The sequence below is a fragment of the Amblyomma americanum genome, chromosome 1, assembly GCF_052857255.1.
Source record: "Amblyomma americanum isolate KBUSLIRL-KWMA chromosome 1, ASM5285725v1, whole genome shotgun sequence".
Classification (NCBI taxonomy): domain Eukaryota; kingdom Metazoa; phylum Arthropoda; class Arachnida; order Ixodida; family Ixodidae; genus Amblyomma; species Amblyomma americanum.
Window position 1 is genome coordinate 116485198 of NC_135497.1, and position 17372 is coordinate 116502569.

Here is a 17372-nt window from a genome sequence, read left to right on the forward strand (position 1 = left end):
GCACTGAGTGCCAATTTAAAAGAATGGCATTTCGTTAAAGCTGGTCGCCTAAAAATGTGCTTAAGTCATCTGCTAGCAACCTGATCAAGGGTTAGTGTACGTTTTCTTTTTTTCAAGGCTTCATATTTTGGCACATCAATATATAAGCAAAAATGCAGTGGGGTGTATTGCTACCACTGTAGCATAGCTATGAGAGTATAGTAAATGTATGAAACGCAGAGGTTGCAGGTTTGGTCTCTTCCTGCAGCTTATGTTCACTATGAGGCGGACCATAGCGGTGGCCTAGAGGTTCGATCATCTGCCTCGCATGCAGGAGGTGCAGGGTTCGAACTCCAGTACCGCCAGGTACCCACCGGTGATACAGTAGATTGCGCTGTATTGCTACCACTGTAGCTTAGCTATGAGAGCGTAGTACATGTATGAAATGCAGAGGTTGCAGGTCTGGTCTCTTTCTGCAGCTTATGTTCACTATGAGGCAGACCATAGCGGTGGTCTAGAGGTTTGAGCATCTGCCTTGCATGTGGGAGGCACAGGGTTCGAACTTTATTACTGCCAGGTACCCACCGATGGTACATTAGATGCAAGCTTTCCCCTGGCCTGGTGCTCGATTTCTTTAGGGTGAATGCTTGGAGAATCGGACTTCACCCCACCCTGAGTAGATGAAAGCAACTTGTGCCATGGCACTCTTTGGCCGCAGATGCCCTTGCACCATAAAAATTCACCATCATCTGTTCACTGAGGTCTTGGTTACAGATATCAGTCAGAACACTGAATTTGTCTTGCATATTGTTAGGTACTATAATTTGGCTACTGGCACTTGGATTTGTCAGTACCTTACCCTCAGGTCTGCAGTTGCACCTTAACATACACTGGCCTTTTTCTGGAGATCTTCGTTAGTCTCTTTTGTACAAGTTGCATGTCACTATTTTGTTGGTACGATGAAACTTTGTTCATAAATCTGAATATGTATTGCCATCACCAGTACACTAAATATCTGTGAGCATTTGCTATTTCTTCACTTTTTTTTTTGCGACCGAATAATTGTTGCAGTCTTAACCTGTGTTGGGTGCCACCATGTTGTGTTGCAGAAATCTCATTTGAAGGCATCCACAAAAAAAAACACTGCTTCAGGAAGTGTAACTGTCATAACCATTGACAACCCTCTGTTTGTTGAATTTTGGCCTTTGTTGCTTATGTGGCATCAGATGCAATATGGTGTACCTTGAGCTGTACCTTTAGCTGATTAATTCAGGCTAAGCCATCAGAGCTCTGTTGCAAGCAGCTCATCAACAGGGTGTTCCGTAACTCATAGAAAAAATAAATTCCATCATTCGAAAAAGTACAGTAGTGCATACATAAGGATATTTTTTATTAAAGGGACTATGCAATAAATTGAGATTACGTAAAGAAGACGAGAGAGAGGCATTTCATCACTCGTCACCCCAACGCAAGAATTTTTAAGCTAGAATCAATAACACTGAAGATATAGGCGATTAAAAATTACGCTCCTCCTCTTCCCCCTCAACTCGTACACGCGGGGCACCAAACAAAAATAAAGAAAACAGCTCTGAGTCTGAGCCCCGCCCATGAATACGTCATCCGCTGGCGTTTTTTTTGCAACTTCCGGTTGTCGCTCCTAGCACCCCAGCAGCAGCGTCGGCGGCGTGATTGCGGCGCGCGTCGGGCTTCTTTGCTTGTCGTCTGTTGTAGTTAGCAGTAATGGACCTGGACCTCGAGGCGCGACTGCTCGCTCTTAAGGCCGCGATGGGCATCGAGCCCTATGTGTTCACGCCGTACCGGCTGAACGCCAGCGACGACAGTTGCGACTCGGCGAGCCACTGCGAGTGGCTCCGGAACTCCCAACAGAAGGAGGAGGCAGAGGAAAATTGAAACCATATGCGCGAAGGCAATGCCCTGGCTCGCGCTTGCCCGAGAGGGTCGCGCGGTGGCATGAGCAGACGATTTTCACGGCTACCGGAAGTGTGCCCGTGACGTCGTGGCTGCCGTGGCTCCAGCGAATGAGCATGTGGTGGCCTGGCGACGTCACGGGTACAGTGACGTTTTTTGTCACGATTTTAGTTTCAAAATCTCACTACGAGCACACCAATCAGCCCGCGAATTTTAAAAAACACTGTTTTTAAAAATTCATAATAAATTGCTGGCTCAGTTCCGAAGACTCATACTTGGTGTGAATGCTTCTTAGCATCATTTCTAAGCATTGAAAACATTTACAAGCGACTTTTTATTCATTGCATAGTCCCTTTAACTTAAAATTTTATTGCCACATTTCTGACCGGCAGTTGGTGCTGTTGCCCACTCTAAAAACTGATATAACTGGAGCACTGCCTCTTCGTGGCAACCATAACTATTTTGCAATAAAATTACCAGGGGCATTTCAGGAACCTGCATGTGAGCAATGCGAAAGCATTGCAATTCTATTCCAGTTTTTCGTTACTAAAAAACCTCCAGAATTTTTTTTGCATTTCTGTGAAAACCTCATCAGTCTGCTGTCTCAACTTTTCGATTGGCCGAATTTTTACTTTTCTTGTGATCTTTGGATCGCCCTGTATGTCAGGCACCATTGTAAGTGGTGACTTTCCTTCATCCTCAAAATAGCTACTGACATCTGTTGTATGCAAAGCTTCCAGGTGCAGATGCACTTAGTCCTGCTGCTCTGAGGCTTGTGGAGCACAGGGACACTTCCAGTTCATAAGCGCGTGAGAACAACATACTCGTGGAAGCATTTTTTTTTTGGTTTGTAGGTACAGTTCGACCACATCAAGTTAGGGTGGAGTTTAAATACCATGCACATATTTCTTTTGTTTTGTAGTAGCTAATTGTCATCACTCTCCACTAACAGCAGTGCATGAGATGCAAAGGGCTGCTTGCGAGTGTGCATTTTTTTACACACAAAATGGAACACCTACAGTGTTGAATCTTAAAAATCACTGATGTTCCAGCGAGTGTTGCAGTGGCAACTTTTCGCTGTTCCTTCAGTCACTTGTATTTGCTACCCATAAAAGTAACTGCTGTCCCTTCTTGCCTTTGGCCTGATGTGATACGCTTAATGTACAACACAGAGCATGTTCTTCGTAAAGCCTGTGGCAAAAGCACAGCATTTTCTACCTGTTATCTCACAATTTATGTAGATGCTTCAAGAAAACTGAGTGATTTTACTGGCAGCAGTAAAAAAACAAACAAACTATGCACCAGAAATATATAATAATTGAAAAGTGCCATTTCAGCTAATGATTGACTGCATTGCAGTTACGGTCCTGGCTTGCAATGCTTGTTGTTCCAAATAATATAGCTGGAGAAATGAAAGTTTGCATTGTGGCCACAGTTTTTGTTATACAGGGAATGAAAATGTCGAATGTTTGTATTTGCAAGTTTGCACAGTGATGCTCTTTACTGTAAGTTACGGAAATAATTCTTATTCCCCCCCCCCCCCCCCCCCTTTTTTTTTTCCATGGTGTGAAATACTTTCAGGTGGAGATTTTTGGCAGCTTCCGGACTGGCCTTTATCTTCCTACCAGGTGAATGAAGCATGAGCATGGCATTCCTTTTCTATGTAGCTTTGCAATGTGTATTGAATCACTGTTGTTTTATAGGTAAAGCCACTGTATTTAGGCAATTGTGCATTGGGTAATGACAGCCACTAAATGCTTATCGTGAAGGCTGGTGGTGATTTTGCAGTACATTGAGAAGCATATGGTTTACTCACCTGCATCTGTAGAGATAGCCCTTTGCTCCTTGGCAGACTTCGTACTACCTCATGAGGCATGGTGGTGCATCTAAACCGAAAGAGACAAGTTTGCTCATGTGCCCTTCTCCTGCATTCAGGCACCCCAAGGTGTAGGTATGAGCACTTGTAAAGGGAAAACTTGGCTTGAACTGAACGAATTTTGTTTTTACTTCTGTATTGAACTTTGAAAAGACTCTGTGGGCATCATGCATTCTAAAGAAAGTTGTTTCAAAAATGATAAAGGGGTGCTTCTCACTCATACCTCAGGAGATATCATTGACTGCATGCTAATTGTTTCTTTTTATACTGTTTTTACATGTGTATGCATACGAGTTGTAGCTGTTCTTAGTGGTGCCACATTGCATTGCTCATTGTAGTTCGTGTTTCTGGTTTTGAGAGCAAAGGCAGCGAATTATTTGGCTCCAGCCTTGTGGGCAATATCACCCTTTTTTATGCTGTGCCTCATATAGTGCTGTATGTCACTGTCCTAGTGACTGCACGTAGAGCAGTGATCAAGGAATTGCAGCTGAGGTGAAATTGCAGTGTAAGAACACTGCTTATGAGAGCATGGAGTCGTATGTTCTTGCTATTCAGTGTTTAGGAAGGCACTGCTCCAGGAAACCCTAGCACCATCATTTGTTTTTGTTTACTGTTTAGCAGTTAAATTAGTCTGTACTAGGACCTAGCCACATGTAGTAGTGACAACAAAATAATTGCCAAGCATGTCTTTTGTACCCTGCAAGAGACTTGTTCATACCTATTTCATTGTTGATCTTTCTGCCGAAGGACTGACTGTGCAGATAGCTGCTAAATGCCTGTTTCATTTGGTCTAGCTGTTTTTTTTTTATGCATTTATTCAAAATGGCTTCTATAACTTTCTCGCATTCTCTGAATGTGATTAGTGACATCATTTTTACTTTATTCTGAACCGCTTGTGGGCGAATACTGGGAGTAAACCGTTTTCATTCATAGCGCCTTGGAGAAGTTGCTGGAAAAACTCTTTAAGGTAGTGTGTTGACAAACAAGAAATGTTCATCTGATTAATTTTTTACTATATGCTCTGACATGCTGCAATATGTATTTTTCTGTAGTGACATTGATGTCGTCGTCCTCGGCAAGTGGGAAACATTGCCTATGTGGACACTAGAGAAGGCCTTGCTAAGTCATGGAATAGCTGAGCCACAGTCTATCAAGGTTCTTGACAAGGCCTCTGTAAGTTGTTTTCCTTACCAGGCTGGCATAAACATGGCATGCATGCTTATTGGATGGCTGATTGTAGTTGCTTTTATGCGGATGACTTGCTGCAGCAGCTCAGTGGCTGTGGCATACTGCTGCTGAGCATGGGTAGCATGTTTGACTATTAGTAAGGTGGCCACACTTGACTGGAGGCCATGTGCAGAGATGCTGATTTATTTAGACTTCAGTGCACATCAAAGAACTCGGGGTAGTTGAAGAGCTACAGTCTTTGCCAGGGGATTAGCCATGGCCCTCTTTGGCCAAGCTGCCCTTGCACCTTAAAAAAATAGATCAGTTAGCTGAAGGGTGGCAGGGCAAACTGTTGGCAAGTGAGTGTGCAGAATTAGCACTCAGTGGTAGTCGTAACAGTAGCAGTACGTGGTAATGCTGAAGAAGGTTGGCAGAGCTTTATTTTGTCTTCAGTACAAATGCTGTTAGTTTTTAAATTTAGTATGTTTTGGGACAACTTGAATGCAATATAGCTTGATTTTTTTTTAAGTAGCCACATAAGCACACCCTGTGAAAAACAATAGGCAGGTTTTTTTCCCCCCAAATTTTATGGAAGCCTTCACAGTTTGTAAGGAAACTAAGTTCTGCAAGTTTATTCATGACAACTGAATAAAATCAAATTTTATTTGAGCAGATAGTCATTTTCATAGTTAACTTGAAGAGAATTCTATCCTTACATTCTGACATGAGCACATACTGCTTAGCATTAATTGTTGGAAACAGTGCAGGAGTTTGGACTCTGTTCTTCAAATATTTCAGGTTCCAATTGTAAAGCTGACTGATGCAAAAACAACGGTCAAGGTCGACATCAGCTTCAACATGAACAATGGAGTCAAAAGTGCCTGCCTCATTCAGGTAATCCTATTGCAGTTGACTGTAGCCCAGTTTTTCTGAACAGATCTCTTCATCAATGGGCACAGTTTATAAAGTTAGTTTGTAGAGTTGTGGTAAGCTGCACTAACCAAGATAGAGGCTCCGAACTTTCTGCTGGCGGAATTAAGTTCCACAAATTGTATGAGAAAGAATTTGTGAAATTCCATGGAAGGTGTCAAATAATGCTTCAGAATACTTGCATTATATCCTGAAATGAGGTATGAATATAATGCGTTTTTTAAATTATTGCTGTTTTTTCACTTTTCGAGGCAGCTAAAGTGACCTTCGCCACCAGGCTGAAGAGCTGTTAGAAGCGTGCACCATGAAAGTGGAAAGGAGATGGTGGCTATGGTATGGAGAGGAAGCAATGTTGGTCATTGGGAAAGAAACGGCACTGAAAGAGTTGAGTGGAGTAGGGAAAGGAAAATAGGAAAAGTTGGCATAGGGCTGGGCAGCTCGAAACGCCAAGTAATGGCGGTACAATGGTGACGGGGCTGCTGCTGTGTGGGAGGCTGCATTTAAGTATCAGAGACATGGCTATGCTTGGCTACGGCGTACTTCTGAAGCATTTTCTTGAATTACATGGACATATCTGCTGGTTCCATATTTTAGCGTGCAGTCTTTTTGCGGAAGCCCTCAGTTATGGTAGGCCTGAACAGTTTGATGTTGCATTATAGTTATTGTTCTCAAACTCCCCTCTCACATTATGTGTGTGCAATTAAATTAAAATAGCCATTTTTCTATCATACTGTCATTTTTACTGATGTTTGTAACAATACTGTCAAAAATGAGAATGTAGCTGCTAAAACTCTATTCCGCCAAAAATGCTTAAATCCACGATTTGTCACAGAATCGTGGAATCGTGGGAATCTAGGGGCCTTAGCGAAGATGTGTGAAGCTACCCTCGGCTCTTTGTGGACAGCAGAGTTTTTCCAGTCACTTGAATTACTTCGTCTACTAATATTATGTGATACATTTGGCATAGGGGTCTCTGATGATGTCACAACCATGTCTTATGTTAACCTCCCTTTTGTCGGTGTATTGCTTGAAGAGAAAGATGTGAACGTGCACTAGTTGAGTGGTGTTGCTGTTCTTTTCCATTTGCTCGTCATATGTCATTCACAGCAATATTTTTCCCTCATCTGCAGTCATTCAAGGAGAAGTTCCCTGCGCTTCCCAAGCTGGTGCTAGTGTTGAAGCAGTTTCTTCTGCAGCGGGACTTGAACGAAGTGTTCACTGGTGGCATCAGCTCCTACTCCTTGATATTGATGACTGTGAGCTTTCTGCAGCTGCACCCACGGTGCGGGGATGCTCCATCTCCAAACCTTGGCACATTGTTGCTAGAGTTTTTTGACCTCTACGGCAAGCACTTCAACTATTTTGTGACAGGAATTCGTATCAAAGATGGTGGTGCATATATACGAAAAGAAGAGATGCAGCGTGATGCAGGGGACTCGTACCGTCCATCTATTCTTTGCATCGAGGATCCTCTCACCCCAGGTGAGCTTGCACATTTTTATTTCTTTGTGCACACAGTACACACATCTGCTTCCAGAAAGAATTTTTAATTCAAATGGCCTGTGCAGGTTTTATGTTGAGATGTCAGAAATGCCGCAGCTGGTCACTTCATGGACTATCGTTGCAACAGAGAGGAGTGTGGAGTGGAGAGAGACTTATATTTAGCCATAACCAGTCATACCTGGCTTGTTTGTAGTCACCCTTTCCTGAAAGCATGTTTCTTGTGCCACTCATTTTCTCAGTTAGCATAGGCATTGAAAATGTCGATCTTTGAAGTGGCTATGTACACGCAATAAGTTCATCTGGACTGATACTGTCCCAAGTCAATATAACATGCCATTTGCATTAAAAAAGGGGGGCTTTTTTTTTTTTTGGTAAGAAGATGGCTTAAACCTTAGTTGCACACATTGTCCAGCGTTATGTTTTCATCAATTAGGGGTATGAAAAAATCTGTGGATTGTAGGGCTCCCCAACCTCCATTAAGCTTCATTCTTGTTTTATAGCAGAAGTTGTTAGTCAAAAGTTTGTGTGGAAATAACTTATTGGTTGATATCTGAAGCTTCTTGCAAGGGACATTCTCATGCAAGAATTATTTCAGTGTAGTTGAGTGTCATTTGAAGCCATTCAGTACAGTAGAAGCCTGCTGCTACATGTTGTGGAACAGTCAAGCTGTTGCTCCCATAGTAACCCATGTAATACAAGCTGGGCTGTTACATCACAACTGCGGCAGCGTTCCTGCATTGCAAGTCTAGTGTCATCTCGTGCTACAGTGATTTGCCCAGTGCCGGCGTTATGACAGCCTGTGTTTTGCGCGCGTAGTACTGCGACAGCGTGAATTTTGATGATTCTGTTGGTCGAGTGCAAAGTGCGGGTCATTTGGTGTGGAATGACCCAGCAGCAATGGAACTGCACCATCAGGGTGCATAGTGTTACCGTAGTAAATGCTTTCCCAGCTGGCTTTTGACGAAAAATTTGTTTATCCTATGGTCTTAAGCTTCAGTTACAACAATCAGCTGGCTGGCCTTGACGTGCTTCCTCCATTGGCTCTGTCAAACTAACTAGCAGACTTCGTTTTGCTCATTTATACGGCAGACTCCCTTGTAACGGTTGTCACTTTGCTTCTTCTTTCTTAGCTCCGGTGGCTGCATGCACTGCAGTGAAGAGAGAGTACAGTGCATCGCCTGAGTAGGGCACAGGTGTTTACTTGCAAGATTATTTTCTTGCTTTAAACAAAGTGTTCAGATTAAACTTCCTGAAATAAATGCCATTAAATGGTACTGTGCAACATGCTATTTTTCATATTTTTGCTTTGATTCTGCTCTGTTCAGAATCTTTTTTTCTGGCTTGCTTCGCATTCCTTGTGTACCAAAGCATTTTTAAAGCTTCCTTGAGTTCTGCAGAATGTCAGAAAGAAGTTGGATTGGCTTCTGCGAGAACATAAAACACAATAAAAAAATTCATAGTGCTTTGGTTTTGTACTTTTTTCAATGTTCCATATTTGAGGAAATATGAAATTAATTCATTTCAAGTCATCGTAATTAAAGCACAATGTGTTTTATTCACTTCCAAAAAATGTTGTGTGTGAAAATTTTGTTTTACAAATTTTTAGCTTAGGCTAGCTAGGTTTGCTATCACTTGCAAACTTAAGGTGGTGGCCACGGCTCGAAGAAATGTTTTTTGCCAGAAACCAGTTTGGAGAGTGTTCACCACAGTAACACCATGTATCATTTTTTTTTAAGGAACCTAAGATGGTCAAGTGCAAAGTGTGGGTCATTTGGCATGGATTGACCCCACTGTGATGTAAGCAATGATGAGTGAAGGTGCAAAACAACCTATGCCATGAGGGATGGCACGCAGGCAGCACTGTACGAGATGTGGTTGCATGGGTTTGGTCAAAGGCTTTTGTTTCTGTCGCCAACTTTTTGTCTTGCCCTCTGCGGCTTAAGAGACAACATAGATGCCAGTAGATGAGGATTGTGTACGTTTAAAGCGGCCGCCATGAAAACAGCGCAGAAGCGCACACGTGCCACAACTTGGCCCGCTCCTCACTGCTTGCCTCCCTGCTGGGTAAAAATTTTCCCCGGCCTAGTGCTCGGCTTTTCTGGGGTGAAATGCTTCGGAAAAGGGTCTTGGACCAAACCGTTGCGTTGACAGGCCAATAATTCGTTCCGCTGTCAAACAACCCTAAATCCGCCTCATGCAGTAAAAGCCCATTGTCACCCTTTTTTTTTTTTTACCGAAGCGGTTGCCTTGTGGTAGAACATAGCATTCGCCTGTCATTCGAGAAGTGCTGAGTTCCACCCTCAGTGCCGCCGGGTACCCACCGATTCTGAAGGGTACAAGATTTCCCCCGGCCTGGTGCTCAGCTCTTCTGGGGTGAGATGCTTGAAAAAAGGGTCTTTGACCAAGGGTGGGCACCATGGCCACAAGCGGGCTTTTACCGCACGAGGCGGATTTAGGGTTGCTTGACGGCGGAACAAATCACTGGCCCATCAGCGCAACGGTTTGGTCCAAGGCCCTTTTCCCAAGCAGTTCACCCCAGAAAAGCAGAGCACCAGGCCAGGGAAATCTTGTGCCCATTGGAAAACCGGTGGGCCCCCGGCGACACTAGGGATCAAACCCAGCGCCTACCGAATGCAAGGCGGAGTATTCTGTGCATACTGAATGACTGCAAGAGCCACACAACCTCGCATATTCCACAGGAGTATGTTGTACTTGGAGAAAATAAGAAAAATGCTGCAGACAGTAATGCACAATTTTTCTTGCATGCTGTACTTCGCTACTGCATTTTCCAGTGGATACATTTTTTTAAAAGTGATAGCTTTATTCAATGCAGAAATTTGAGTTTCAGTAGGTATGTAGATTTGACAATGAAGTGGCCTTCGGACTTGGCAGTTTCATAGCAACAGCCTTAAGTCAGATGCCAGTGCATATTTGACTATGGCCAATGCAATGATGTCCCCAAATTTGGCGCTGGTCATTACAAACATTAACCCACCCCACCCTCGAAATCTGAACGTCTCTGATTTGGACTGGGTCATTTCCAAATTTGGCCCAGCTTCGAGATTTGACCTTCTCAGATTTGGACCAAAATCTGTGTTCAGGCTAATTTGAATGTGCTCGATATGATGGTGACCAGCAATTTTGGCCTTGCGAGTGATCCCTGCAAAGATGACCATTGTAGAACGTCTAACCATAGCCAACTACTTCATAGAACACGACAGTGTTTGCCAGAATCGGTTCGAATCAAGAAGCATAACTTAATAAATGATTAAAACTTGCAAACTGAGTACTTAATCAGAGTACACATAGCAGCCGCAAGCAACAAGTTAAGCCAGGAGATAAGAAACAGCAAAATTGCAGAAGCTAGAATTAGCTATCGTTCGACCATTGGGTGGCAAAATTGCAGAAGCTAGAATAGCTATCGTTTGACCATTGGGTGTAAGAGTTCAACCACTGTCATTTCTTTTCTTTTTTTTTAGAAACTGAACAGCGAGATTCTGTATTTTGCTCCCTGATCCCTTCATGGGAGTGTCCTCGTCTCGGGGTTTGTTTTCTGGCCTTAGTACAATGAGGCTCGCAAGACACTTGGGTATATGTGAGCCTGTGTAACAGCCATACACTACAGAGGTAGTCTTTCGTTTTTGTGCTGACCGCAGCAGTGGCCTAGTGGTCTGAGCACCCACCTCACATGCGGGAGGTGTGGGGTTCGATCCTCAGTGCCGTCAGGTACCCACTGGTTATACAATGGGTACAAGCTTTCCCCTGGTCTGGTGCTCTGCTTAATTAGGGTGGAATGCTTGGGAAATGGGTCTGCGGCCCCACCTTGAGTAGAAGAAAATACCTTGTGACATGGCGCTCTTTGGCCACAGATGCCCCTGCGCCATAAAAAAAAAAATTGTGCTGTGTTACGAGCATCATTTGTAATAACAGGTGTGCATGGTGTTCAGCTTCCATACAAATTCACTGTGCTTGGAAGAAAATCTCAATCTCTCATCTTGGTATCGACATTTCTTGTTGGCCTTTTTCCAGGTAATGATATTGGACGCAGCTCATATGGAGCATTGACAGTGAAAAAGGCATTTGAGTATGCTTTCATGGTACTCAATCAAGCAGTGCACTCCTTTCATCCTGCCATGAGTGACCCAAAACAAAGGTAGGGATCCATTTTGAAGTATCTTTGGAAGGCAGTAGAAGTTGTTTTAGGCTGGGGAAATAGGTTGTCAATTTCCGATAAAATGCCGTTTGCACTTAGCTGTCATACAGGGCTATATGCACTCTTGCTAGAAAAGTTTGGCCCTCTAAACCATGTTTTCTCATAGTTTGCAGTTAACTGGTGTTAAAGGCACTGCACATAAAATATTCCCCTAGAAGAATTTACATTGAAATAGCCAAGTAGTAGCTGCATTTTGGGCAATAGTCGAACCCCGCTACAACGAAATTCATGGGGTGCACGAAAAATTTCGTTGAAGCGGAAATTTTGTTGTGGCGAAATCAGCCCAAAAAACTAAGATCTGTCTGCACTGTTCAAAAATATCATTTATTTCCAAAAAAATTCGGTAATCTTGGCTTGCGTCCTTTTAGTGGTCATGAGCGTCGTGGTGCGAGTTTCACACTCTGCCAACAACTGCATCGCGATGTCGTCGTCATGCGCACCAATGAAAGCACAAATGGTGTCGGATGCGTCCACCACATGCAATGCAGACGGCAGGGCTGTCGCATCTTGCACGTCGCTCTCATCTTCGGACGAGGCGTCGTTGTGGCGGGCCTCTTCAATTATTGCTTCATCGGTTAGCTCCTTGTGTGCTACCACGTCCGCATCAACGGCGATGTATTCATCGAGGTCGAAATCCGATATGGACGATAAGACGGACGATATGACTCATGATAACGAATGGCATGGCCCCACCCATTCGCACTATGGGGCACACATAGATTCCAGCAAGCGTTTTCGGTGAAATTAAATGCCAGGAACGTACAGAGGGGTAACGTTATGCTTGTTTTGTCGTAAAATAAATGTTAAACAGATCTCCACTGAACAAAAATTTTGTTGAAGCGGAAATGCACCTGAAAAGATAATTCGTTGTGGCGAGAACTAGCATGCATTGTTTTGCTATGGCTAGCTGATGGGGAATCTGAAATATTTCGTTAAATTCATTGAAGCGGCGTTTGTTGTAGCGGGGTTCGACTGTAGTGTTTTTCGTTCATCCATTGCATGCAAACTCCTACAGGTTTTTGGTAGGGGCCATGTGGGCCCGTGTCTTGCATCGCATTGGTGTGCCTTTGCATTTTTTTTCTTGCCGCATGGCAAGTCTTTAGTTTAAGCAATAAGTTTCATCTCTGCCAGCACTGCCAGGTTCTGTGAAGTTCCTTGCAAGAGCAGCAGTGCGCTGCAGTGTTGATGTTGCTGCCAGCCCATAGTGCAAGCAACGGCATAAAGTGCTGCAACCACCACTACCAGAGCATTCACTGCTTACGTTTGAATATTTGGGCTTGCCAGAAGATATCAAGTAGAATTATTTGGTCGAGGTGATCATGCTCCTGTGGCCTACATGTTATTCTTAGGGACCTGAAATGTCAAAGGCTGTTCAGTGGCCCTCTTAAGACATTTAAAAGGCACAAGTGATTTCATATTCATTACTTGCCTTTAGCATTAATGAACCTGTCGTCACTGTTTGCAGCATACTTGGCAGGATCATTCGAGTGACTGATGAGGTCATCCAATACCGCCAGTGGATTCAAGAAAAGTTCCCTGTAGACAACAATGAGGAGCTTTCTACGCTTCCACCTCCTGATTCTGAATGCACAAAGCAGGAAGCCAGCAATAGGTCCCATGGAAAGAGGTGAGTCTGTTGATGCAATTCAGTCAGCATGTTTTTCTGAAAAGCTGCCCGCACTTTTCTTAAGTACAGCTCTGTAATGATATGCTAAGGTAGTATGTGTTCTGATGTGAATTGATAGGTTTCAGAGTTTCTGTGGTTATGTGCCAGTAGCTGTAGAGCTTAAGAACAATGTTAGGTTTGCAAACCGAAGTCCAGAAAGTAGAAGTGATGAGAACTTTGTTCTGTTGCAGTGGCATTGTTTGTTGAAGTCAGCTGGGTCACTTTGGGCTGGTTTAAGTGCTGTTGTTTATTAAGCAAGATCTTGTATTGATGATTTCCACATCCTACGGAGAGTGTGTCACTTGAACCAATATATATATAAACTGTAAGAAAAACTGCATCTTTGATGATGCCACGCATGATTATGCTTGTTCTCAAATTTCACTTGTTCTGTTTTGTTCATTGCAACTGCCTCTGTTTATCATATTTTTTCAGTAATTTGGAGACTGGGAAGAGAAAACTTGCGTTTAAACATCAGTGATGCAAGCAGGAGCAGAGAACTATCGTGCGCTTTCCATTTGCTTTTATTCGGAGCATACCCTCAGCACTTATCAAGCATTATTGCAGGGGGCACACTGCTTTACGAACAAAGCCCAAAGTATTGCTGCTTTTATGGTGATTCACTGTAAAGTGAATGCCGTTGTCAATAAAGGCTCTTATGTAGCGGACAGATAAGAATGCTGGGGCATTCATTGTGCTCTTAAGTTGGAAGCTAAAAAAGTATCGGATGTCAGTTGCCTGAATTTCAGAAATAATTACTGATCTTGAATCATCTGTCCAGGATATGCAGTGGGATGGTGGGGCATAATAGTGTGGGGCCAAGATTCTTTAAAACCTTATGTTTTGCTTTTGTTACATCCTTACTGTCTGCTGCAAATGGCTAATCCTGTCGATAGCAGTGCAGTTTTGCCCTAGCCCATGACACAGGATAAGAAGCAGAATGTTAACAAGTCGCTGAGGCTGTGCACTAGGTTTTTTTTTACTTTTTATGGAGGCCCTTCCACCTTGCTCACCCTTGATCGGCTGACCTTGGGTGTCTTGCTACTTGCTACTTGCTACTTGCATTGCTACTTGTAAAAGCAAAAGCATCATCTGGTGTAATGCAAATTAAGATGTTTATTATCTGACAGAAATCAAGTTTTTAAGCTCACTCCTGCAAGCAACACAGTCCACATTCAGGCTGTCAGTGAATTTCGTCCCACTTCATCTCTATGAAAACCTTGCAAGTGTTCCACTTAGATGCTGTGCAATTTCCTGTCCCCTAAGCTCTCATTTACTGGTGTCACTGACAACGGAGGTCTCTCAAAATTGCATTTGGCAGTCAGTTCAACTCTACAACCGTACAAGCATCCACCAGCAGAACAGCTAAGGTACATTTTTCAACAGAACTTTGGCAACATACAGTTGTGCTTGCCAGCTGTACATGCAGTAGAAATGACAGTTCCATTGAAGCAAACCTCTTCCAAGTGGTTCATGGTGCAGCTACAGTGCGCTGTCCATTTTATGAAAATAGACTTGTTCAGACAGTAGTCAGAAAAGTTATCCTTTGAGGTTTGTGAGCCTGAGCTGGGATAAGTATAACATAGTAACAATTGGCCATGCAGAGTTGCAATGTTGTAGGCCATCTTGCATTTTGCAGCATTTTAAATCCCCTGTTTAGAACTAGTAGTTGTGTTGGTTAAAGAAAGGGTCCTGGCCCAGTTTTCCTGGCATCAGGTGTCCTGGCCCAGTTTTGTGACTACCGTTCCGTGTACCCTACTTTGGTCATAGGGGAGAACTTTCATTTGGCACAGGACAACCAATGAGGCCGACAGCAGCAGCTCGACACCATCAAGCGGACCTTCATTTGGGGGCAGTCCGCAGCACACCTCTGCAACGGGCAGTGATGGCGTGAGTGGGGTCCGGAGTCAGGGGGCGTGCACCAACGGCGTGGCTGCTGTGTGGTCCCAGGACTCTGAGGGCGCCTGTGAAGCTAATGAGCAGCTGGCTGACAGTTGCCAGCTGACCACCAGTCGAACCTTCTTTCCCAAGCAGCGCAAGTTCTCGACGGGCACTCCCGAGGCAGCAGCTGAGCATAGCAGCTGTCGGGGCTTCTCAAGCAGCAGTGCTAGGCGGCGGCAGCGCAACTTGAGCCGGCCTACCCGTGAGACGGTGCTGGTAGCACAGGGCCTTGTGCACCGGGACATGTACACAGTGGCCTCCTTCAGGTAGTGCCAGGGACTGCCTAGACTGTGTGGCTGAGGCAGCCACCACTCGCTGGGACCTTGTGCCGTGTGTGCACACCTGGTTTCACCTGTGCCCGTTTGCCTTTTTTTTTTCTTTGCTATGGACTTTCATTTTTACAAGTTGAGTGGAGTTATTTATTAATTTTTTTTAAGGAGCGAGTGAGTTTGTCTTGTATGTATGCAAAAAAAATTGAAAAAAAAAAGTAAAAATTTGAAAGTTGAGATGTAAAATTGCACCAAAAAAAATATGCATTTATGCAAGTTCAGGCCAGTGATGGTCTGCTATTCTTAGTTTGGCTAAGTAAGCATCTGTGCTAAATTATGTTTTTTTCTTTTGTCTGTACATGTGTCCTTAATCATTCATTCGTAATGAATGGGTGGTCAGTTATACAGGTGTTTTCAATTAATTGTATTTATTCCTATTATTTGTGGATGTAAGCATTGTTTGTCTGTATATAGTGATGATGCTATACACATCAACAAATATATTGCCATGTATATTTTTAGTTTCATGAAAATTGTGTTCGTGAATGTGTAAATAGTGTGTGTAATATGTTCTGCACTGATGCAGATGGTCTACACATTTTTAACATACCTTTCTGTGCTAATAGATTGAAAGCTTTGAAACGAAAGCACATCACTCATTGATTTGAGGATTTTGTTTGGATCATTTCTCGCACTAGGACTGCAGGACTTTTTTTTAAGTGCTGGAGCACCTGTCTGCAGCAGAAGTAATGAATGTTCAGTGATGACAAGAACATTTTGTTCCTGAATTACAGCTTTTTGTGGGGTCTTTTATTGGGTCAATGAAGTGCTGTGACATTAAGGTGTTTTTGTACCCTTGAGAGCCTTGTTGTTACTTTTCTTTTTAATTTCACTGATTTAGTGTTGTGTTTAATGGCTCTCTACAAGTTTGTTGTGAAGTGCTCAAAACCTGGTGCTTCATGAAGGCCTTGCACAATGTTCGTGTCTCCAAGAAGAGAACGGTGTTCTTCTTTTCTTTTTAATGACCATGCTTCATCATGAGTTCTTGAGTGGGCTCTCATTTGATGTTGTGCGTTTTGTGTGAGAAGTGTGCCATTTCTGGGCAGGGCCACATTGTGCTCTCTCGGCTGTGGGGACATTTCTCCAATGCAAGTGGATGGTGGCAGTTAAAAGGAGCTAGTCCATGTTTTGTGGTGTGCCAATAGGATACTGCCTACCAGGCTGCTCATGTGCAGTGTGTTTGTGTTTGCCTCACAATTGTCTGTGGTGGCACATTTTCTTTCACCAGGCAATTCACATTCTGATTGTGGCTCTGGTGTCCAGAGGGGCACTGCTGCTTGTGCTCTTGGTGTGAAAGTAATGATGCCCATCTGTGGGTTCCTGGATGTAGTTGTCTACATTCAAGATGAAGAAATGGCACAAAGGCCAGCTTTAGTGGCTTTGCAAGACCTTCTGATGTGTATGTTAAAAAGTGCATCTTGTGGTTTCCATTAATGTCAAGTCATCCTAGTCACGTGAATGAGTACAGTACACGTTGCCACTGTGTGTAAAAAAAAAAGGTCAGTTGTGTTACTTAAAACTCCTGGCAAAGGCATTCATAACTATGCACTGTAACTACATTTTGCTGGGAGGTCTCATCAACAAATGTTTCAAAAGAATAAACAAAACATCATCATGACAATGTCCCATGTGTTCATTTTATTCAATTTTGAGTGTCTAATTGCACTCAGTATAGTGCCACTGCTTTCCCCTTCTCTTTTAAAGCATGTGATGCATTTGTTCCACTTTCCCCAAAGGCTTGCAGTTTTTCAACCTGTAGGTCTTTCCAACCTGATTGCTGCCATATTGCTCTCTGGACTGCGTTTTTCACCTAGCGCTACCACCGCTACCTAGGCATCT

At 43.5% G+C, this 17372-nt stretch overlaps 1 protein-coding gene across 1 annotated transcript in view; it reads left to right on the plus strand.

Annotated features, from left to right (window-relative positions):
* The window catches only part of LOC144113512 (terminal nucleotidyltransferase 4B-like), a 62533-nt gene extending 45382 nt beyond the window's left edge, over positions 1–17151 (plus strand). The window contains exons 3-9 of the mRNA XM_077646615.1: positions 3490–3536; positions 4837–4957; positions 5750–5845; positions 7012–7363; positions 11414–11537; positions 13063–13224; positions 15057–17151. Of these exons, the coding sequence (XP_077502741.1) occupies positions 3490–3536; positions 4837–4957; positions 5750–5845; positions 7012–7363; positions 11414–11537; positions 13063–13224; positions 15057–15474 (1320 nt within the window). The 3' untranslated portion in view covers positions 15475–17151. The remainder of the gene's footprint in view (positions 1–3489; positions 3537–4836; positions 4958–5749; positions 5846–7011; positions 7364–11413; positions 11538–13062; positions 13225–15056) is intronic.
* Positions 17152–17372: the final 221 nt, after the last annotated feature.